The 23,664-nt window shown below is 35.8% G+C and overlaps 2 protein-coding genes across 5 annotated transcripts in view; both read left to right on the top strand.

The window, feature by feature from the left end:
- The window catches only part of LOC147005902 (uncharacterized), a 59,247-nt gene extending 49,942 nt beyond the window's left edge, over positions 1-9,305 (top strand). For 2 of the 4 annotated variants that reach the window (XM_085834807.1, XM_021156225.3), the window contains exons 21-26: positions 4,287-4,336; positions 5,547-5,577; positions 6,339-6,388; positions 6,725-6,791; positions 7,112-7,158; positions 9,082-9,304. In XM_085834807.1, coding sequence (XP_085690933.1) covers positions 4,287-4,336; positions 5,547-5,577; positions 6,339-6,388; positions 6,725-6,791; positions 7,112-7,158; positions 9,082-9,243 — 407 coding nt within the window. In that variant the 3' untranslated portion in view covers positions 9,244-9,304. Of the gene's footprint in view, positions 1-4,286; positions 4,337-5,546; positions 5,578-6,338; positions 6,389-6,724; positions 6,792-7,111; positions 7,159-9,081 lie in introns of all 4 variants that reach the window. The other 2 variants (XM_085834806.1, XM_085834805.1) reach the window with 2 other exon arrangements.
- The window catches only part of LOC110289830 (uncharacterized), a 153,161-nt gene continuing 138,583 nt past the window's right edge, over positions 9,087-23,664 (top strand). The window contains exons 1-10 of the mRNA XM_085834804.1: positions 9,087-9,130; positions 10,071-10,120; positions 11,231-11,312; positions 12,931-12,959; positions 13,052-13,124; positions 15,075-15,148; positions 17,264-17,360; positions 18,719-18,789; positions 20,967-21,060; positions 23,352-23,422. Coding sequence (XP_085690930.1) covers positions 10,076-10,120; positions 11,231-11,312; positions 12,931-12,959; positions 13,052-13,124; positions 15,075-15,148; positions 17,264-17,360; positions 18,719-18,789; positions 20,967-21,060; positions 23,352-23,422 — 636 coding nt within the window. The 5' untranslated portion in view covers positions 9,087-9,130; positions 10,071-10,075. The remainder of the gene's footprint in view (positions 9,131-10,070; positions 10,121-11,230; positions 11,313-12,930; positions 12,960-13,051; positions 13,125-15,074; positions 15,149-17,263; positions 17,361-18,718; positions 18,790-20,966; positions 21,061-23,351; positions 23,423-23,664) is intronic.

The following is a 23,664-nucleotide window of genomic DNA, read 5'->3' as shown; positions in this document are numbered from 1 at the left end:
AACTATCTGCCATAGTTGAAGAAGATAGAAAAACTCTTCGTGATAAAAACAGCCTGAAAACTTTATACCCAACAGACCAAACCAAAAGAAAATGTAGGAAGAAATATTTCTCTTGAAGAAAGGAATGGGTATAGTCAAGAGACTTTAGAAAGAAAACAAACACAGCTACAATAATTGAAACACAAAATACACTGAGAACCAAACAATAGCAAAAATAAACAACAGGATGAACTTAATCACACATTTCATCAAAACCTTTGAATATTAATGCCCTTAATTCTCCAATCAAAAGACACAGGTTGGCTGCATGGATCAAGAAATGAAATCCATCTGTGTGTTGTCTACAAGCAGCACACCTCAGTTTTACAGACAGGCACTACCTTAGAGGGAACAACTGGAGTAAAGTACTCCAATCAAGTAGAATCAGCAAACAGACAAGTGCTATCCTAATGTCCTACAACATAGACTTTAAACTGAAACTAATCAGAGGGGTATTTCATTCTAATCAAGGGAACAGCTAACCAAGACAATATGTATACACCAAGCTCTGTTGTACTGAATTTCATAAAAAGTATGCTATTACCAATAAAGACATTTATCATTAAAGATTAATATTAACAAATTAGCAGTAGGTGATTTAAATATCTCCCTTTCTTCAGTAGAAACATCATATGGATAAAAAGTCAGTGGAGAAACATCAGAAATTATATCACACATCAAATGGATTTAACAAGTGTATTCACAGACTATTCCACACAAACTCCAAAAAGTATACATTCCTCTCAGCCAGCAGCCCATGAAACATCTCTCCAGTAGACTGACCATATCCTGGGACAAAAAGCAAAAGAACATCTTAAATTCTGAACAGCTGAAACATCAACTATATTTTTCTGTATACCCATAATGCAACAAAGCTTAAAATGGAGAGCAAAGAAATCTCTAGTATGTATATAAACTCACTGAGAATAATTACTCACTACTGAGAAAAAGAATCATTACTGAATGATGAATGGGTTAAAGGAAAAAAAACCATGAAAACATTCTTGGAAGGAAGTGAAAATGAAAACACAACACAAAAACTCTGGAGCACATTAAAAGAAGTCCTCAGATGGGGATTTATGGCTCAGAAAGAGTATAGATGACTTAATGATGTAGCTCAAGAATGTAGAACAAGAACAATCCAAATCCTTATCTAGTAAATGTCAAGAATTAATAACAAACAGAACAGAAATTATTGTAATAGAGACAAAACAATACAAAGGATTGATGAATCTGAATTCTGGATCTTTGAGAAGATAAAATCAACAGACTGTTGGCCTAATATTAAAAAAAAATAATAATAAAGTGAATGTTTGGTCTAAAGTAGGTCCCTTCAAATGGTAGTGCTGGTGACAATGTCCTAAACAGAGCAGGTAAAAGGAAGGATTTCTGTAGTTTAAAGAATAGCTTAAATTCATCATTCCTTGTGAGTCAGGTTTGGTAGGTTTCTGTTTACCAGGAACCTCCCTTAATCTCGTCCTAAAGATCAATAACTCTCCTGGGTTGGCTAGTTCTGTGTCACAACTATTGACCCACTCACTCCCACTTCTTGGCACAGACGTTCCCCTGTACTGGGGCATATAAAGTTTGCTAGACCAAGGGGCCTCTCTTCCAAATGATGGCCGAATAGGCCATCTTCTGCTATACTATCTGCATTTGGTGGCTGATTATGGGATGGATCCCCTGGTGGGGCAGTCTCTGGATGATGGTCCATTCTTTCATCTTAGCTCCAAACTTTTTCTCTGCAACTCCTTCCATTTTATTCCCTATTCTAGGGAGGAATGAAGTATCCACACGTTGGTCTTCCTTCTTGATTTTCTTGTGTTTTGGAAGTTGTATCTTGGGTATTCTAGGTTTCTGGGCTAATATCCACTTACCAGTGAGTGCATATCAAGTGACTTCTTTTGTGATTGGGTTACCTCATGCAGGATAATATCCTCCAGATCCATCCATTTGCCAAAGAATTTCATTAATTGTTTTTAATAGCTGAGTAGTACTCCATTGTGTAAATGTACCATATTTTCTGTATCCATTCCTCTGTTTAGGGACATCTGGGTTCTTTCCAGCTACTGGCTCTTATAAATAAGGCTGCTATGAACATAGTGGAGCATGTGTCCGTATTACCAATTAGAACATCTTCTGGGTATATGCCCAAGAGAAGTATTGTTGGATCTTCCAGTAGTACTATGTCCAGTTTTCTGAGGAAATGCCAGACTGATTTCCAGAGTGGTTGTACCAGCTTGCAATCCCACCAGTAATGGAGGAGTGTTCCTCTTTCTCCACATCCTCGCCAGCATCTGCTGTCACCTGAATTTTTGATCCTAGCCATTCTGACTGGTGTGATGTGGAATCTCAGGGTTGTTTTGATTTGCATTTCCCTGATAATTAAGAATGTTGAACATTTTTTCAAGTGGTTCTCAGCCCTTAGGTATTCCTCAGTTGAGAATTCTTTGTTTAGCTCTGTAGCCCATTTTTAATGGGGTTATTTGGATTTCTGGAGTTCAGCTTCTTGAGCTCTTTGTATATATTGGATATTAGTCCCCTATCAGATTTAGGGTTGGTAAAGATCCTTTCCCAATCTGTTGGTGGCCTTTTTGTCTTATTGACAGTACCTTTTGCCCTACAGAAGCTTTGCAACTTTATGAGGTCCCATTTGTAGATTCTTGATCTTACAGCACAGGCCATTGCTGTTCTTAATTAGTGATTAATGTGGAAGGGCTTAGCTCACTGTGGGTGGTGCCACCCCTGAGCTGGTGGGCCTGGGTTCTTTAGGAAAGCAGTCAGAAGCAGGCTAGTAAGCAGCACCCCTCCATGGCTTCTGCATCAGCTCCTGCCTTCAGATACCTACCTTGTTTGAATTCCTGTCCTGACTTCCTTCAGTGATGGAAATGTAAACTGAATAAACCCTTTCCTTCCCAGGTTCTTTGGTCATGGGGTTTTATCATAGCAGTAGTATCTGGCAAGGATATATAGTTCTGGGTCAATTAAACAGTCTTTATCTACTCAAAGACACCCAACACCCACACCCACACCATGGTGAATGTCCTATTAAATCTGATTGCTTTCCCATCATTTTGCCTTTCTATCCCCCCCGCCAAGAGATAGCCTTGCCAGTTTGATCCCCAGTAAATCTTTCTACTCAGAGTGATCTAATTCATTGGTTTCACTGTGCCAGTGAGAAGTCAAATTAACAGAATCAGCAATGGACAGTGTGATATATTACAGGGATAGAGATTCTAAGGTCATTTATAATGTTTATAGGGGATATTAAAAAATACCTACAGCCCACTCTGTTGGTAAATATAAGAGAAAAAGATTTCTAGATTCAGCCAAACCACCAAAATTAAACTGTGAAGACAACAACCTAAACAGACCCACAACAAATGAGATTTAAAAAAATATTTTAAAGCCTTACACCTTAAAAATAAAAGCAAAATGTATTCATAGTAAAATTCTCCCAGATTTCTAAAAAAGATCCCCAATCTTTGTTATACTATACAAAACAAACACAAAAGACAACAACAACAAAAGAATCTGGAAGGAGCACTTCCTACTCCTTTTTATGAAGCCAGTATCATTATAATACCAACACCTCATAATACACAACAACAAATAAAACTAAAGGCCAATATCTTTGATGGGTATAGGTTCAAATAACAAAATATTCAATAAAATACTTGCAAACAGAAAAAGACGCGCATCCAAAAGATTATCCACCATGACCATGCTGGCTTTTTTTAAGAGAGGCAGCGATGTTTCAACACATTCAAGCCAATAAATGTCAAGCCACATAAGTGGACTTAATGACAGAATTCATTGGTTCATGCTTAATGGATACAGAGAAAGCTTTTGACCAAGTCCAACATGGCTTCATGATAAAAGTTATAAAGAGGGTAGGACTGGAGGGGACATACTGAAGTGTAATAAAAGCTACATGAGAAGCACACAGCCAGCATCATCACAAATGGAGAAAACCTTGGGTGAGCCCACCAAAGGTGGGATGCATTCTCATCCACAAGGCAGAGTGCAAGTGTGCACAATCCAAGCAAGGGTCGATTGGTTTGAGTATTTTTTTCTTTCTGTCTTCCATTCATAACAGTGTCTTCCTGATAAATATTGCTTCTCTGAATTTTTCCTTCGTGTTTTATTTTATCAAAATATGCAAACATTAAAATATGGATAAAATATGGATAAATATACACTGCAACAAATATTCTTATTAATGTTTCTGTAATTATATTGTATAGATGAGAACCCCAAGTCACAGAGAGATGAAGAGTCAGATGAGACCACTGAGGTTTGTGCAATATTTCTGTTCTTGACAAAAAAAAAAACTTTTTTGTTAAAAAGCTTTGGCTGCTGTACGTTCATTTCAGTTATAGAACTAATTAAGCCATTAGTTTTTCATGTGTTATCATATGTCACTAACTAAGCTTGAATACGGAGGTTGAAGACTCTTTCTTAAAATTTGTATGAATTTTTAATTTTAATAGAACCACATAATTTTCCCATTACTTCCCACTCTAGATCTCCTCTCTACAAAACACACACACACACACACACACTACACAAATACAACCTGTTGAGCCTTTTTTTTTGTTGTTGTTTGGGTGTATGTAGTTTCAGAGCTAACCTTTCTCTAGTGGCTAACCCGTACGAGGGCTCATCCTTGAGAGACACTTTTCTCAGCAGTCATGAGTAGCCTGTAATACTTTGTGTAAGGATGGAACACTATGAGATATTCCACTTCCAGATGAGCATGCGTATTGGTATAACCAATGTTCTGGTCTAGTTTATACAGCTGTTTCTAGGAGACTGTTTTACAGCAGAGTTCCTGATATTCTGCCTCTCATATTCTTACTGGTCCCTCTTCATCAATGTTCCTTCAGCCATCGATTCAGGAGCTGTAATGTAGATTATCTATTTGATGTGGGCTTCCCACAGTCAATCTATTAGTCTCTGTATTGTTACGTCCAGTTATGGTTTAATCGATGGTTTCCATTTCCTGTGAAGAAAGACTTCTCTGATGAGGGCACACGTATCTGTGGGTTGTAGAATAAGATTTGAGATGCAATTAGGAATCATGCTGGTCTAGCCAAGTGGTGGTGGTAGATCCCTTTCATAGAATCATGGCCTATAAATGACGGATAGGTTTCTAGTATCAGGCATGATTTTCCATCTGTTGAGTGAGATTTAAGGCCCATTAGATAGCCATTCATTGCAACCAAAACATGAGTTTCACTTATTGCAATATAGCTTTCATAGCTCCAGAAAATACAAGATGACAAAGGAAGCAATACGTAGTCCTATTGAGCTGCCACACCTATGAGCCATAACAATGTCCATCATGACAAGAGCTTAATCTGTGTTAGCTTCTCACAGGATTGTGTCTATGATGTTTAGAATGTAAATATTTTTGTCTCAGTGACTGAACCATTGACTGAGAGAGAAGATGACAGAAGAAATATAATCTTGAAGTTATATATCTTTTTTGTTTCTCATGATAGGAAGAAGAAACAAAGCCACCATTAGGACAAGGTAACCCAGGGAGTTCTCATAAGCAAACAGATAATAATAATATCAATTACATAATGACAGGGTAACAATAACAAAGGTGACAGATTTGCAAATGTGCATCAAGATTGTCTCACTCCTATGTACTCTTACAAAAAGCACAAAGCAAATGTCTTCAGACAACCTTTGTGACTTTATAAGCTTTTTAAATGTCTTCCCGAAAAAGCTTTACTGTTTGAAATTTTGTTTTTTTGCTTTATTAAAATATGAACATATAGAGATATGGTATACATGTGTCTTAGCCAGGGTTTCTATTCCTGCACAAACATCATGACCAAGAAGCAAGTTGGGGAGGAAAGGGTTTATTCGGCTTACACTTCCATACTGCTGTTCATCACCAAAGGAAGTCAGGACTGGAACTCAAGCAGGTCAGAAAGCAGGAGCTGATGCAGAGGCCATGGAGGGATGTTCTTTTACTGGCTTGCCTCCCCTGGCTTGCTCAGCCTGCTTTCTTATAGAACCCAAGACTACCAGCCCAGAGATGGTCCCACCCACAAGGGGCCTTTCCCCCTTGATCACTAATTGAGAAAATGCCTTACAGTTGGATCTCATGGAGGCATTTCCTCAACTGAAGCTCCTTTCTCTGTGATAACTCCAGCTGTGTCAAGTTGACACAAAAATAGCCAGTACAACATGTTAATAGCCATTCATGTATCTTTCAATATATGTAGTGACTTGACTGTAAATAATGTTTTCGTTAATGTTTCTGTGACTTTGTTCTATAGATAAGACATCCATACCACAGACAGACGAAGATTCAACCGAGGACTCTGAGGTGCGTTGATTTATGTTTTGAAGCTATGAGTGATGTATCTTACTAAATTTATTTCAGTCATAGATTTAATTTCATCCACAGATATGATGAGTAATTTTTTTATTTGTTAGCATATGTGACTAACTACTTCAATATAGAAGTTAATCTCATTTTTTTCTTTAGCTTCTGACAGGATTGGGTCTATAACTTAATAGATTGTATATATCTTTATCTTAGTGACTGATATGAGTGAGTGATGGAGGGAATGAAAAAAGCATACCTTCCAAAAGTGTATATATACACATACATATATGTGTGTATGCATGCATGTAAATATATATTTGTTTCTCATGACAGGAAGAAGCAAGAAAGCAGCCAGTAGAAAAATGTAACCAAGAGAATTATTGTCAGAAGACAAATAATGGTAATTTCAATTATGCTCGTAACAGTAGTAAAATTATGAATTCGCAAATGTGCACAAAATGTTTGATACTCACTTCTAGCAAGTTCCCATGTGCATGACCCAAAGCAAACATCACTCTCTTTAAATATTTTTCCTTGCCCACTTCTACTAAAATGATATGTCCTAAAAAAAAATGAATTATCTGAGATTTTTGTCTTGAGGTCTTATTTCTTTAAAATATACAAACATCAAAATGTAGACATAAGATATGTAAATGTATATATTTATAAATTCAATGTGACAAATGTTCTCACTAATTGTTTTGTTACTACATTGTTTAGATAAGAACTTTGCACAGATATTTGAAGATTCAAGTATGGACTCTGAGGTTTGTCCAATGGTTTTGTTTTGGAAAAAAGAAAACTTTGAGTGATGTGTCTGTGCTAAATTTAGTTTAACAGAACTAGTGAATCAATCATTTAATATCTCCTTTGTTATCATATGACATTTTCTTTACCAGTATGTAGAAATTAGTCTGTTTGTTATGTATATATTTTAAATTAAAATAGAATTATATTGCTTTCTCTTGTCCTCCACCCATCCCAGCTCACTGTCCCTTTTCATGCCCCTCATCTAAAAAAATTGATAACTTCTTTTTTTTTTTTTTTATAAAATAATAACTTTTTTTTCGAATCACTTTTATTTTTTTTTTAATATTTTTATTACATATTTTCCTCAATTACATTTCCAATACTATCCCAAAAGTCCCCCATAGCGCCCCCCACTTCCCTACCCACCCATTCCCATTCTTTTGGCCCTGGTATTCCCCTATATTGGGGCATATAAAGTTTGCAAGTCCAATGGGCCTCTCTTTCCATTGATGGCCGACTAGGCCATCTTTCGATACATATGCAGCTAGAGACAAGAGCTCCAGGGTTCTGGTTAGTACATCATGTTGTTCCAACAATAGGGTTGCAGGGTTGCAGATCCCTTTAGCTCCTTGGGTACTTTCTCTAGCTTCTCCATTGGGAGCCCTGTGATACATCCAATAGCTGACTGTGAACATCCACTCCTGTGTTTGCTAGGCCCCGGCATCGTCTCACAAGAGACAGCTATATTTGGGTCCTTTCAGCAAAATCTTGCTAGTGTATGCAATGGTGTCAGCGTTTAGAAGCTGATTATGGGACGGATCCCTGGATACAGCAGTCTCTAAATGGTCCATCCTTTCATCACAGCTACGAACTTTGTCTCTGTAACTCCTTCCCTGGGTGTTTTGTTCCCAATTCTAAGAAGGTGCACAGTGTCCACACTTTGGTCTTCATTCTTCTTGAGTTTCATGCGTTTATCAAATTGTATCTTATATCTTGGGTATCCTAAGTTTTGGGCTAATATCCACTTATCAATGAATACATATTGTGTGAGTTCTTTTGTGATTGTGTTACTTCACTCAAGATGATGCCCTCCAGGTCCATCCATTTGGCTAGGAATTTCATAAATTCATTCTTTTTAATAGCTGAGTAGTACTCCATTGTGTAAATGTACCATAATTTCTGTATCCATTCCTCTGTTGAGGGACATCTGGGTTCTTTCCAGCTTCTGGCTATTATAAATAGGGCTGCTATGAACATAGTGGAGCATGTGTCCTTTTTACCGGTTGGGACATCTTCTGGATATATGCCCAGGAGAGGTATTGCTGGATCCTCCGGTAGTACTATGTCCAATTTTCTGAGGAACCGCCAGACTGATTTCCAGAGTGGTTGTACAAGCTTGCAATCCCACCAACAATGGAGGAGTGTTCCTCTTTCTCCACATCCTCGCCAGCATCTGCTGTCACCTGAATTTTTGATCTTAGCCATTCTGACTGGTGTGAGGTGGAATCTCAGGGTTGTTTTGATTTGCATTTCCCTGATGATAACTTCTTTTCTATTGGCTAATATTGATAAACATGCACTCATATAATTTCCCTTCTTTTGAATGGGACTTTGAGTTCAGTCAAATAGCTGTTGGTTACCATCAACATGTGAGTGCCACTATTGCTGTCTAGGTTCCATGGTACCAGAAAATAGTACACAAGCCCCAAAGGGACAGAAGCAGTTACTAACCCTACTATGCTGCAGCATATACGAACCATAGCAGTGATTAGTATGGCCATAGCTTAATTTCTTTTATCTTCAGCTTCTCACAGGATTGTACCTATAACTTGAAAGACTATAAATGTTTACCTTAGTGACTGGTAACAGGGAATGAATAGTTAGGAATTAATGAAGAAATATCATTTCTGAGGTTATGTTTTCTTTGTTTTTCATGACAGGAAGAAGCACCAGAGCAGCCAGTGGGGAAAAGAAGCCAAAGGAGTCCTTGTAAGCAATTGAATAATGACAGTCTCACTGATGGTAATAGTGGGGATAACACTAACAACAGTGATATGCTTGAAGATATGCATGAAGATTGTTCAATGCTCAAACACTACTAACAGTGTGCATGTTCCCAAATAAACATCACTTTTGTTTACAAGTATATTTAGTTTTTAATGATTAAAAATATATTCATTTCTCAAGGGAGTAATTGTTGCTTATAAAATTCTTTTTCCCAGCATCACTTCTTTTAAATATTTTCCTCTTACTCAATTCCTACTGTAAAAATGCTTTCCTGGTTGGTGTTTCAGTCTCTGGGAGTCCCCAAGGGCTACTTGACTCTGTTGGTTTTCTTGTGGAGTCCCTATAACCTTTGGGTCCCTCAATCCTTCCAATTCTACCACAAGACTCCGAGAGTTCTGTCTGATGTTTGGTCACGAGTCTCTCATCTGTTGCAGCCAGATGCTGGGTGGAGCCTCTCAGTGGACAGTAATGCTAGGCTCCTACAACAACTATAGTTGGGGGTGGGGGGAGAGGGTCATTCCTGACTCTGATGCCTGCCTGTGGATCCTAGTTCCCTAATTGGATTGCCTTGTCTGGACTCTGTGGGAGAGGATGAAACTAGTTCTGCGATGACTTAATGTGCAAGGGGGCCTCCCCCTTCTCAGAGGAGGAGGAGGAGGGTTGGGGGAAGGGACTGTGTGACAGGATCTTGGAGGAGAGGGAGCTGTGATCAGGATTTAAAGTGAATTAAAAAATACATAGATAAACACATGGGAAAAATGTCTTCCTGAAAATACACAATTGTCTAAAATTTTGTCTCATTTTAAAAATATTAGTAAATTATAAAAATATCAAAATGGAAAGAAACTGTACGTGAAATATATACAAGTATATATATTTAATTTTAATATTCTCATAAATTTTCTGTGACTGCATTGTATAGATAAGATGTCCATATTACAGAAATTAGAAGATTCAAGGGATGACTCTGAGGTTTGTTCAATGCTGATTTTGTTCTTGAAAAAATTCTTGTATGAAGTGTGTAAAATCCTAACACAATTTAGAAAGAAAATTGCAACATAATGTTTTGGGTCATGAAACTTAAGAAACTGATTACTGGGGCTGCAAGTTATGAGTCAAATGTAGACAGGAAAGGAAAAATTCATGAACAAAAAATGTGTGTATATGTGCATGCATTATATTTGTGTGTATGTTTATGTGTGTATATATGTATGTTGCATGTGGATGTGTGTTTATGTATATATGTGTGTATGTGTATATATGTGTGCATGTGTGCATATGTATCATTATGTGTATGTGAATGTGTAAAATTTTGGTTTCATATGACCTGTACAATAATTTAAAAAACAAAGCAGATTATTTTTCCTTTATGGGAACAATGAGTTTAGAATTACAGATATACAGCAATCCCACATTCCATGGGACCTTTGTAGAAAGGGTTGTAATGATGTCCTACATAAAAGGAACTCCCAGATAGTGGTCTCAGCACAGAGGTGAAGTGTCAGTATGTGATAATATTTGGCTCTTTCAAGTAGTATCCAAATATATTTAGTTTCTTTAAACAGCATAGCCTTTATTGTATTAAATACAAGGTTACAATATCTGTTTCTCAGGTGTATGCACTGTATATTTGCAGTACTCTGTACTGTGAGATCTCCGGGTGCTGCACACTTTATTCTTCTGAAGTAGTTTTATCATTCTGAGTATTAACAATGCCCTGTAGCACTAGTACCTTTGAACACTTTTACAAGGGTGGTTTTGTGAATATTCTCTAAGTTTTGGTTTGGCCTAGTAAACTGCTCTATTCACTTCTTACTGAAACCATCACATCTGATAATATTTTGCTACTTGGTGTCATATAACCTTCCCTGGTCAGGTCTCATAGCCACTAGCCATATGAAGATAAATTTAATCTAATAGCATATATGAGGTTCTTGGTTCAAATGATTCTGATTTTTATACGTTTTTTGTTTTGTTTTGTTTTTTAAATTTCAAATCTGTTTCTAGAATAGAAAGTTCAGATATCTTTGAAAATCATTAAGGAACACTGGTGTAAATAAGTTTTGATGCTTACCTTAACAGCGTGTATTTGAGTGTCTTTCCAAGAAAGGTATTGACCATTTACATGTTGCTGCAGATCAATCAGGAGATAAGCACATTAAAGGTAAGAACTATATACATCATGTAAAAACGCACGGGTGGAACAGTTGCTTAAAGTAGAAAAACTGATATATGATAGAAGTCAAAGAATACTATTACTGTTGCTTCGGGAGCTTTGGGAGGGAAGGAGAGAGGGAAGAAACGAGGGAGGGAGAGAGTGAGGGAGAAAGAAAAAGAGAGGGACAGAGACAGAAAAAGACAGACAGAGAGATAAACTGGACTTGGTGTGAATAGCAAGCACTCAATTCTGTTCCTCACACCTTTGAATTATCAGAGTAGAAGGCTGATTAACCTTGCATGCTCAAGGATTAATTTAAATAAAATTCTCCTACTGTTTTTGAGGTTGTTATTTTTAGATGAGGAAATAGTCTTTTTCCTTTAAAGGATGCCATGATATTTCAAACCAATGAAATATTGTATGCAAAACACAAGCTCATTTCTCAGATACTAAAATTGTTTTTCAAGGTCAATATTGCCCTGACTCAAAACACAGCAAGTTGTTAAAACCTAACCATTGAGTGAAAGTTCAGTTCACTTTTGATAACCACATTTCAATTCTGAACTCGTGTATGTTACTTCCTTCTATTTAAAATTTCCTTTTAAAATTTTAGTTGAAAAAAATTTTTAATACAGTGTGTGCTGATCAATGTGATTAGAATATTCTCTACTTTGGATTTATTTTCTTTTCACATGAATAGATCAATAAATTTATTTTTCTTTTTGTCTGGTTTGGTTTGGTTTGGTTTTTGTTTTCCAAAATAACAGTTTTCTGGGTAGCCCTGGCTGTCCCGTCACTCACAATAGACTAGGCTGGCCAAGAGCTCACAGAGGTCTGCCTGCCTCTTGCTCTAAGTGCTGGGATTGTGCACCACCACGTCCCAGCTAATAGAATTTAAGGCATCTAAATTCGAAGGAAAATGGGCCATAGAGATACCACACAAGTGCATGCAAAATAAACTGATTTTATTAATTATTATTCTATAATGAATAGTTGAGAACCGCTTTCTTGATATTAAACGACTCATGCTCTGTAAGACTCATCACCGCTATGCAATTCCTGAATTACAGGGCAGATTGAAGAATGTGGTGTAAATTTCTCAAAGGTATTCTGTGAAGTATTTATTCTCTTCCATTCTAGTATTATTCCTGAGAGTTCAGATGCCATCTCAAGGGTTAGGTTTGATCAGCTATCATATTTCTCTATATCAACCATCATGACTTCTTTTGTGTATTTCCTCTTAATATTTCAGTAACTCTGATTGCAGTCATAAAGATCTGTCATTGAAAATCTTAGTTTCATGTTTTAATAAAGCTAAAAACTTATTTCACTGCAGGATATTTCTTTAACGTATAGAAAACAAATAATTAAAATTCTCAAACAAAACAAAACAAGAAGCAACACACTCAAAAAGAAATCTATGCTCCCCCCAGTTTTAATGTACAAAAAATTTTTATTTAACTGTTAGATTATGACAGCTTCCTGCATTTCAGATAAGTGTAATATTGACTGTGAGAAGCTAAATCATTTATTTAGTTATTCATAAAATTAGCATCAAGGTTCAGTTGCATAGGTCTGTTTTTGACATATTTATGTAAAAATGTTTTGTCTCTTTGGTATTTAGAATCTCCAAAGAAGTATCCTCTCTTTAAGGTAATTGCTTGATATGTTCTTAAAGGATCAGTAAGTGCACCATGTGTGCAGTATACAATGAGCACTAAGTATTTTGTTTACAACACTTGCAGCCCACCATTGAAATGAGCGACTTGGATCCTAAAACTGCATTAGGAATGGCAGATGTGCAGACATTAACATCAGGTAACTTTTGTGACCAAAGTCATTCTGGAGAAGCAGCTTGAACTATTGGGAAGGGTGATGACGTTTCCTTTTTGCCTCTATACTGACGAAACTATTGGATATAAATGACCCAATTCCCATCATTAGCATCACATTTTTTGCAGTGAGAAATCTTTCAAAATTGTAAGTTTCAACTGAAATAATTCACATTTTGATTAAGAACCATGTGATTTCTCTCTTGGATGATTTCTGGGGTCAACAGAAGTTAATTATGATAGTCTTAAATAAGGTTTCTTAACATTTTACAATTGTACACTGTTATCTATCTCTTAAGAAGACTGAGAACAAATTTCCCTTTAGCCTCCTTGAACAACTCACAACATTGCATTTTAAGAATTTCCATTATGATTCTACTGGACATAAATACATTCCCATAGATTTCACTTCAGTATGATAAAATATGAGTTTCCTAGATATAATGTTGTATACCAACTAACTTCTCAAGAGTTTGTAAATCAGTAAAGATCATTTGTTTTAAAATTCAATTCAATTAAATATAGATCATTATTACTAATGACATCTAAATAGTAACAATAAAACAATATATACTACTTAAAATGAAATATAATCTTTATGAATAAATAAATGAGTTTCACTTTATCCCTAATATTTAAGCTGTCCTGAGCAAACAGGAAAATCTTGCATCTTTACAAGCATGTCCATCTTAATTCTATGTGTGCACCATTGTCTTAGTTATCTGCATCTAATCTGTGTTCTAACTTATGGATCTGTATTGTCCTCTATTGGTCATAGAACCACGCATGTAATAACAAATCATGCAATATACTACTTTGTAAATATTATGTTTTCCTGCGTTGATGTTTTTATTCAGTGGTGTGTATGTGTGTGTGTCCGTGCACGCACGTGTGAATGTGCTGCATATTTCACTTCCCTAGTGAAGTCCTTTCATAATCTAGCCTTTTATTTGCATACTCTCTGTATTTATGCTCATTCTCTATGTTAGTGGCTCTCAATCGTCCTAACACTGAGACCCTTTAATATAATTCCTCATGTTGTAGTGACTCCCAACCATAAATTTATTTTCTTTGCTACTTATAACTGTAATTTTACTACTGAGCAGTGTTTCAGTTCCTTAGGCCACTGGAACTGTCTCTCTAATGATTGTGACCCTGCTGCTCTATGTGTTGGATAAGGCATTATTTCTAGAAAAAACATTTTGATATTTTTTTGTTTGTTCTCACTTTTTAGAACATGGGGATGGAATCAATAATCACTTATTGGGTGGAATAAACAGGGACTCAAAACAAAGTAATTGAAAGAATTGATGCCTCCCCTTCAGAGTGTAATGGATAAATGATTAAGAAAGTTATTGAAACTTTAATAAGTAAATAAAAATACTCTAGAAAAACCATGACATCCCTCAATTAAAATGGTGCTTAGTAGTACCTGTTGGAGAAAGATAACCAAATCTTGGGGTCTCACATAAAAATCTGAGCAGAAAGAAGACAAGATACTTGCCCAAAGGTTGTATGAGGGCATGTTGGACGGTAAGGAGTAGGGTGTTGACTGATAGAGTCACTGAGCAATACTTTTCACAAGGTAAAATAGTTACCAGGTAGTTTAAGGGATACTGGCATGGGGTAGAAAAGAAAAGAGTGAATCCATTTGCTTCTCAGTTATTCTTGAGCCAACCTCCAGCTTTGATCTCTTTTGGAGAGTGGTTGCATTAGTGATGGTGGTTTTTGATGTCCATTCAAGTGTCATATGCAGCTTTTGCATAATTAGAACAATATTCGACAGAGGAAGTTATTCAGCTAACATTTATGCCAACTAAACTCTTCATACAATCTCACTATTATTCATTTAGAATTGTCTGTTATTATAAATGCTATAATTCTATTAATAAATTCATTATAATTTATTTTCTCTAAATCTATACTTTTTTTTTAGCAAATTCAGATTCAGAAGTGACATCAACAGAAAATGAAAAAAGTCACAGTGATAGTACAATTAATTCACCATTGGTATGTAATTATTTAAATTTTGAATTGTACACTTAATGCTGAGGTGTGTGTGTGTGTGTGTGTGTGTGTGTTCATATGTCCATTTGTTTGTGTACCTGCATAGGCCTGTGTGTACACTTGGTAACAAAGGTTTGAGGTCAATTTTAAGTGTCCTCCTCCATCATTCTTCACACTTTTGTTAAGACAGATTCCTTTTCTGACCTTGGACTGGCTTCCCCAAGGTCCCCTGATTGTCTCCTCTTCCCCAGTGCTAGCATACACTGCAACATTGTGCCTACATTTTTATGTTGGTCCGTGGGGCTTCAACTCAAGTTCTGATTATTGCAAATCCAGTCCATTGAGCCATCTTCCCACCTAAGTAAGGCCCTTTTTAAAACTAATAATAAGGTGAAGGAATGTTAAATTGTATTTCAGGTTATCTTATAGAATAATTTATTATAATTTAGTATTTAATTATAAAACATTTTTATCTTCTTTAGTTCCCATAGGATGCTTCAAATGTGTTTGGTTTCATAGTAAAATACCACCCTTCATTTAAAAAATTACAGACTTACTTTGTGTGTAGCAATATAATTTCCATATTAAATAATAGTATAGTAGAATGATTTGAGGTAGTTATAAAAAGAAGGAAAAATTCAGGTTACAAAACCCTTCCCCATAAGAAACACACTTTTTAAAATCACTTTTTCTATGTGAGTCATTGTGTCAAATGTACTCATACTAGTCATTTCTGGTTCCTAGTGTGCTAACAGTCAATGGAATGAGAAAGAGTAAGCAATTTTCAAAATCATGTGGCAAAGAATAACATATGTCAGATTCTTCTACAGTTCCAAAAATGGCACTTTCTACTTGAGAATACCATGAATTGCGCTCATATGTCTACCACTGGGAAAATAAAACCAAACAGAAGAAAACTAACTCAAAACCATAGAGGATTTTTAATCCAGTAAGATGGCTCTTCTGGGGAGGGATCACATCCAAACATGATCCAGCCAGAATGCAGACATGCCCCCGATTACAATATGATCTGTCTGGAAAACAAACACCCACTGTGGTAGAGTTAAACAGCAATGTAGGACTCCCTATGTGCTTTCAGGCATCTTGTGTGCTTTTGCTTACGACACTATCCTTTGTTGTCATTTACAGTTATCCTTTCTATGTCTGTTTTCTAAATATTTAGACATTATCCACATATACACCTTTGTACATATCTACATGTATACATTATAGGCCAGAATCTGCTTGTGAGGGCGCACATGCAGTCCTTATTTTTTCTCCTTTGGATCACCTCACTTACTACTATAATTCCCAGAGGCATCCATTATCCTGCACATTTTCTAGTCTCACTCTTCTCCAAGTGGGTGACTGTTAAGAGTTGATCAGCAGCAGCAGTTCAAAATTTTTATTTCCAGATTTAAAGGTTGAAATCTTCCATGTGACCTCAGTGCCCTTCATTCCCTCCATTGAGGGAGAAAAATCTGAGGTCATGAAATCAATAGCAGTTTGAAAATTAATAGCCTATCAGAGAATAATGGCTTTCAGAGAGGGGCATTTTGGTGTTAGGGTATAAAAAAACAGCTTTCAAACTTTATTTTCAACAGAATAAGTCAGAAAATGTTGCTAAGGATGTCATGTTCTGACTTCATTGACCACTATAGTAGTTTATGTTAAAACTATGTAACTATGTAAGTTTCCCACTTGTAGACAATTCTATGCAATATATGCTGTAGATACATTCTCACTGGCCTCAGTGTTCCTGCTGATGATTTAAATGTCTAGGATTTAGATGTTTGTGGTGTTGAGTATGTACTGTATGATATGCAGCTATACATTGACTGTACCAGATAAGGTCATGTGGCACACTGACAGGACAGAAAAACAGGTACACTAAACTTGGAGTTATGGTAATTATTCATATGAAGGAAAAGGTTTTTATAAATACTACTGATAGCATTAGCAGCTGCAATAAATTAGAGGTGTGGATAGAATCCTGTAGTCAGATTAAATTGCTGTTTGAGAGTTTGAAGCTGCCTCTTTTCAAAAAATCCTCTTATGTTTTTCTTTTAAAATAAGCCCACACATCTTATGCATATCATTTTATGTTAATTTTTTCAGACTATATTTAAATATATTCCACGGAAGGAGGAGAATGGTTATTTAGCTGTAAGTTCACATCTACAAGGACAAAATACAGCAACAGGACAAATGAAAGGTAGCGCTATATTTTCTTGAAAGTCATTTGAAAAGGTATTTTAATCATACAGTTAAACATATACTACTCTCCAAAGAAATGTGACTATTAAATATAGAGTAATGAAAAAAGAGTCAGCAGTATAAGAATTGTGTCTCCATATTCTACAAGGCTTGCAAATGAGAATGTCACTCACCCAGTTGGTTTATTAAATAAAGATTTAGTTGTTTCAGGATTAAAGGATATTGAACCATAGTGAAGAGGAGAAATTAATGACAAAAAAAAGGTGGTGAGCAGTGTATGTGAGAGGAAGTGAATGCTGGCGAACATGCTTGAGGGAACCAATGCTGGAGAATATACTGGAACATGCAAAATAATCGTTTTTTTTTTTTTTAAAGAAGGAGAGATTGTATAGTGTTGAGAGAAGACTATTAAAAGGAATGTTGTAATGCCTAAACCTGGCCAGAAATTCCATGTGATCTGTAGTGCCTTCATTCCCTCCATTGAGAGAGAAAAACCAGAGGTCATAAAATCTCACAAGGTTGAGCATGAAGTGGCAATGGGCTACAAAGTCTCAAGGCCTGCCCCCATGCCAGCGATCTACTTCATCCAGCAAGGCTCCAACTCCTAAAGCATTCATCACCTCCCCTAACCAATGCCAGAAGCACTGGACAGAGCATTCAAACAGCTGAAGACATTTTACATTACAGTCAGAGCACATTCATTTTCCTAGAAAACATAGTCACAATGAATGAAGATTTGCCTTAGCAACCTGGTCTCAAAAGTAAAATGTTCCAGAAAATTCCAAACATTTTTCCACGTATAAGGAAAGCGGAATAGTCATTTTCACAAAAGTAACTCAGGACATTTTAAAGATGCTTTAAATTGAAATAGAATATGTCACATTGCCCCTCCATTCCTCTCATTGTTATTGTTGCATGTGTGCATGCATATGCTACATATATAAATGCAAACGGTAATCACTTTTTACTGTTTGCGTGTTTTGGCTCCAGGGCTGTATCTGTTAGTAGTTAGTCAGAGAGTGCACTATGAAGTAGAATGTTCCTAGCACATTTAAATTTTTTTATAGCAAAGGATTTGTTCATATATGTTCAGCTCACAACTTTGTAAGTGAATCTTAGGAATTACATTCCTTAAATATATTAACATCAAATATCTTTATGTATTGAGATTGTGTGTAATAACTTAACTAATTATACACTGAGTAAATATTCAAGTATTAATGGTAGTTTAGTGTTTAGTTAAGACAATAAGATCAAAGTTTTATTATTAGCACTTTGAAGCTTTGGTGTTTATTGTGACTACAGTTTTAGTCAATGTTTCATTATAGTATAGTTAACATATGCCATTACCAACAGAACCAGCGGCTGACCTGACATCAAGAGAAGAGAAAGAAAGTGACAATGGCAGAGAATGTACCCAGGCTTCTGTATGTAGACCTGTATATTTATGCTATAATTTGATATGTTTCAACAATGTAGAATAGGTTAATGAAGTGTAATTTCTGATTACTGTATAGAATGATTGATCGCCACTTACTATTTAGATTTAAAATATTTATATTGTGATATTTTTTTAGGATATTTTCAGAGTCTGAATTACCCTAGAGCTTAACATGATGCTTGAATTTGCTACCACATACCCAATGCTCCCCTGTGCTTCCACTTGTACAACTGTCTTACTATGATAAAATATGAAGATAAAAATCATATCTGATAAGAAATCAATTAACATTATAGTTGAGACAATATGGTAACCGGCAAGTTGGATTCATACAGAATGTGACCACTTCAATGATTAAAGATTTGACTTTTCATGGCTTCTTCAGTCTGAGTGATTCAGAAGTTAAGTAACAATACCCATTGAGAGAATGTCCACTTGCAGACTGTAACATTTTGTTATGAGTATATAAAAATATTTATGAATGGTCTATTTTCACTGAATCAAACAGGAAATGTCAAAAATAGTTATGTTCTTAGTGAAAATTATGATGAACTTCATATAATTTCATATTGGTGCCCACTACTACAAACAATTCACATTTCCAAAAATTTTTAATAAACATGTTATGAGAATATTCTCATTAAGACTTGAGGTAATCAGGTGCTTTATAGATTTTGAAATTGCATATATTTTTCCCATTCTATATGATAGAGAGGCAAGCATATAATATTACATGTAAGGTTCTATGACATTGTCACAGGAGAATAAAACAAACGAATAGAATACACTTGTAATTCAGAATATGTGCTTCAGTAGAAAACAATAACATTTACGGTATAGCCATTGTCTAGCCAGAGTAGATCTCTCTGAGTATGAAATTAAAGATCAGCTTTATAATGAGACCATCAGTCAAGTTAATCACTTGGAGCGTGCTATGTAGGACACAGACTACAATGGATCACTATTCATTATTAGATTTGGGAATTACTGAGATGTAAAGAAAGACACGCATAGTTTTGTCACTGTTGTCCTTGTAATGTACAGATTTAAAAATAGGCAAATGAGCAGCTGCTATACTTCACAATACTCTTACGCTCCTCTTCTTACTGAAGCTTGCTTTACACTTTTGAAGTTCTCCTTCAATTGGAACACAGTATTATTGATACTGATATTTGTCTATTATACAACACAGTCTAACACTAATTCTCTTTATTACATTCTAATTTTCATTCTGATATTTTCTTATTATTTAAATATTTACAATTAATACTTAAGTTTTCTAGTCCCTGCTTGTATAGAAGAAACTCAGTATAATTTTCTTAACATATGCAACTTAGAATACAACCAAAGCTTGCATAACCTCCTCTTCTTTCAATATATTTATCATTTAAATTATTTCTATTTATTAATATTCTGTTATAGCAAGTATCCTTAGATCAATCTTTTTCAGTATATTGTAAAAAAAAATCCATTTTTCCTTCTGGCCACTTAGTTCCCATCAATAATGACTCTGAGACTATTTATTATTGAATGCCTAAGCCATAAGTTTTGGCTCATCCTCAACTAGCTTGTAACTTATTTAACCTGTCCAAACCATTCTGTCTAACTATTGGTTAGTTACCTCTCCTTCAGTCCCAGTCTGCCTCTTCCTTCATGTCTCCTCATCATCTCTTCCAGCATCTCACTCAGCATATCCCCCTGCATCTCTCTTCTTATACTCTATTTCCCAGAATCCTCTCTCTTCCTGCCAGTGTCCCACCTCCTATTTACTGCCTCAGCTCATTGGCCATCAGCTTTTTTATTGACAGGTGATGCTTTAGAAGGTATTTCTCTTTACAATATATGTTTAAAACTACCCTTTTATTTGTCTGGGGAATGCATGTGGAGTTTAGTGATCACACTTTCTCACTGTTGACATATTTCTGATAGCTACTATTACATATGTGATGGTTCTCCATTTAGTTTAATGTAATCAGTAGCCGTAGATCATAAGAAAAAAAACTTGATATAGGTTACCTATATGAGGTTCTCTACTGAAATGATGAAGATACAAATACATTCCTTTCTCAATTTTCGTATCATTCTTTTTCAATAAGAAACTCACTTGTGCCCCATAAGAGAGTGAGATTTAGTGAAAATCAGTTTTGATATCCCTCCTAACAGAGTATCTCTGAGACATATGGATTAAAGAAGATTTTGGGTTATTTACAGAGGATACCAGACCAACAAACACAAACTATGGCCACAGGAAGGACTGGTAAGGCCTGTATTAATTTAAAACCCATTATTGAGACTGAGGAGGTATCTCAGCAGTAGATAATTGAATCCAATTCCAAGTTCTGTCAAAAGAAATCTATCAATGGGAATATTCCTTCTAAACCAGGGCACCTGATACATTCTAGTAGCCAAAGAAATTCACTGTTTTATGTATTTTAAATTGGAAGAGAAGTTGAGTTACGGTAAGAACAATATGAATGGAACAAAAATATCAACTTCCCAAGGCTCAAGGAACATTACTGAAGAGGGGACAGAAAATCCATGAGAGCCAGGTCAGGGAGGACTGCTCTAAAACTGTGTCTTCTGGACATGAAAGAGCCGTTGCACATGAGTCACAGTAGCTGTAGTTGCTTGTAGGAGTTCTACATGACATCAAGCCAGTTAACATCACACATGAATTGGGGATTGATGGCTACTGTGAGAGGGAGAATACTTTTGTTCAGATGTGTAGTACTTGGTAGGTTGTGCATGGTCTGCTGGATGGATCAGTACTCATGTGCATATAGGCAGCAATAACTTGACTCTATGGGCTATAAAAGAAAGTAAAGGGCATGAACTTGGGAAAGGGTGTGCCTGTAGGAGCTGGAGAGGGAGTCAGTGGCAGATATATCAAAATACATTGTATATATGTATGGCATTCTTACAAACAACTTTCAAAGAGAAGTAGTCATAAGGAAAATATGTCATTCACTTCTGCAAAACTGGAAATTGATTATTCTTAAGCAGGTATTGAATAAATTTGAATAGATTTCCAGGTATCCTAATATCAGAGGAGTAGCAAAACAAAATGAAATACAGAGCAGATAGGTCATGAGCAGTAACTTTTGAGCACAGGAAATAAATAATAACCAAGGCCAGACTTTACAGGGAAGTGTATGAAAGTGAAGAAATTTTAAAAAATGAAAGACAAGGTACTTTATTAGTCAGTCTATAATAAATGGATCTGGTACCTAGCTGTGTCAGACAAAAAGCAACATTTTTCATTGCTTTTCCTTCCTCCTTGTTGGAAGGACATAAAGAAATATTTATATTAATCTGTAAAAATGCTTTACTTTCCTTGGTTAAATGTAGAGACCTAGACTCTAAGTCATACTGAAGAGATCCTGTGGCATCCTGTCTTCTCTTCAGTAACAACTTTAGATAGTAGGATGAATCTTCACAGAGAGAAGGCAGTTTTTAAGGACTTAGATTAAAAACTTCTAAAATATTTCTGTCTTCACATATAGTGACAAAAACAATCATTTCGATATGGACCTACGGTTCAGAGATCATTGCAGAAGAGTGGTTAGAAACATTGTAAGAGCCAGAGGATCATGGCATTTGCTATGACACTGTGTCTTCTGGGAATGTCAGAAGCTACACCCAGGAAGTCTCACAAACAAGGCTGCTGAAACAGGAACTGACCAAGGTCAACACCAACAGACTTGCTGATGTGGATTGGGGAAAGCACATGAGTTCTCAGCACTACACAATGGCCCATGAGGAATAAGGAAGGCTGAGAGTGGGAGCAGCAGCCTTCCTTATTCCAGGGAAGAACACACTTTGTTACGCAATACCAAATGATCAGCCCTGGAAGCATACATAAAGATAACCTTACACAGAATAAGCTGGCTGCATTTATGTGTATGGGAATAATACAAACATGCACCCATACACATGCATGTATACATAGTCATGTATATGTATGTAACAATAATTAAAGAAAAATGACCTTGTATTTGAAAGAAAGCAAGTTGGGTATACTGGTGGGGTTTGGAGGAAAGCAAGGAAAGAGAAAAACAATGTAATTGTAATAATATTTTAAATTTTTTATTTAGATAAAGTTAGTTTTGCTGATTAAAATGCATGTTTTCCAGATACTGAGATATTCAGATAGTGTGATATTAAAAGCAATGAGCACTGTAACTCTGAATTCATTGGTGGCATATTAAGGTTTGTTCATTGATGCTGAACTGATGGATTTGTAGATGAATCTTTTAGGTTCAGATTTCTAACATTGTGATCATTTTATTCTTTCAGCTTGAACCAACTTGGGTTTTTCTGTGTGATCCATTTCTCTGTCTATATTTATCAAGTTTTACAAAATTACAACTATTTAATACAGATTACTTCTTCAAACAAAGATTAAGGGAAATTAACCCATTGGCCCAGAAGATAAAAGTATATTTTTAAATTTTAAATTAGTGTAAACTTTTCTCTTCATTTATGAAGACTTCATTTCACCTACCACCTCACTATAGCTCATTTTAATTAAATATCTGCCTTTACCAGCAGGAGTCAAAGGAACAACGTCACGAGAAGAGCAAAGCCAAAGTGAAAGCAGCATGAGCGACCACTCATGGGTATGCAGTTACTTATTTTTCCTCTTATAAAGACAGATTTTTTTTTCTCACATAATATATCCTAGTTTTCCTTCACTCTGCTCTTTTCATTTCCTTCCCACCTCCCCTCATACATCTGGATCCACTCCCTTTCTGTCTCTCACATTTCCATCTGGACCTAAGGTTCAGGAATCATTGTAGAAGCATGGTTAGAAAAATTGTAAGAGCCAGAGGATCATGGCATTTGCTGTGACACTGTCTTC

This window comes from Mus caroli, unplaced genomic scaffold (genome assembly GCF_978045245.1).
Source record: "Mus caroli unplaced genomic scaffold, Mus_caroli_1 scaffold_2, whole genome shotgun sequence".
NCBI classification, from domain to species: domain Eukaryota; kingdom Metazoa; phylum Chordata; class Mammalia; order Rodentia; family Muridae; genus Mus; species Mus caroli.
The sequence above is the reverse complement of the archived record's forward strand: the minus strand, read 5'-3'. Positions and strand labels throughout refer to the sequence as shown.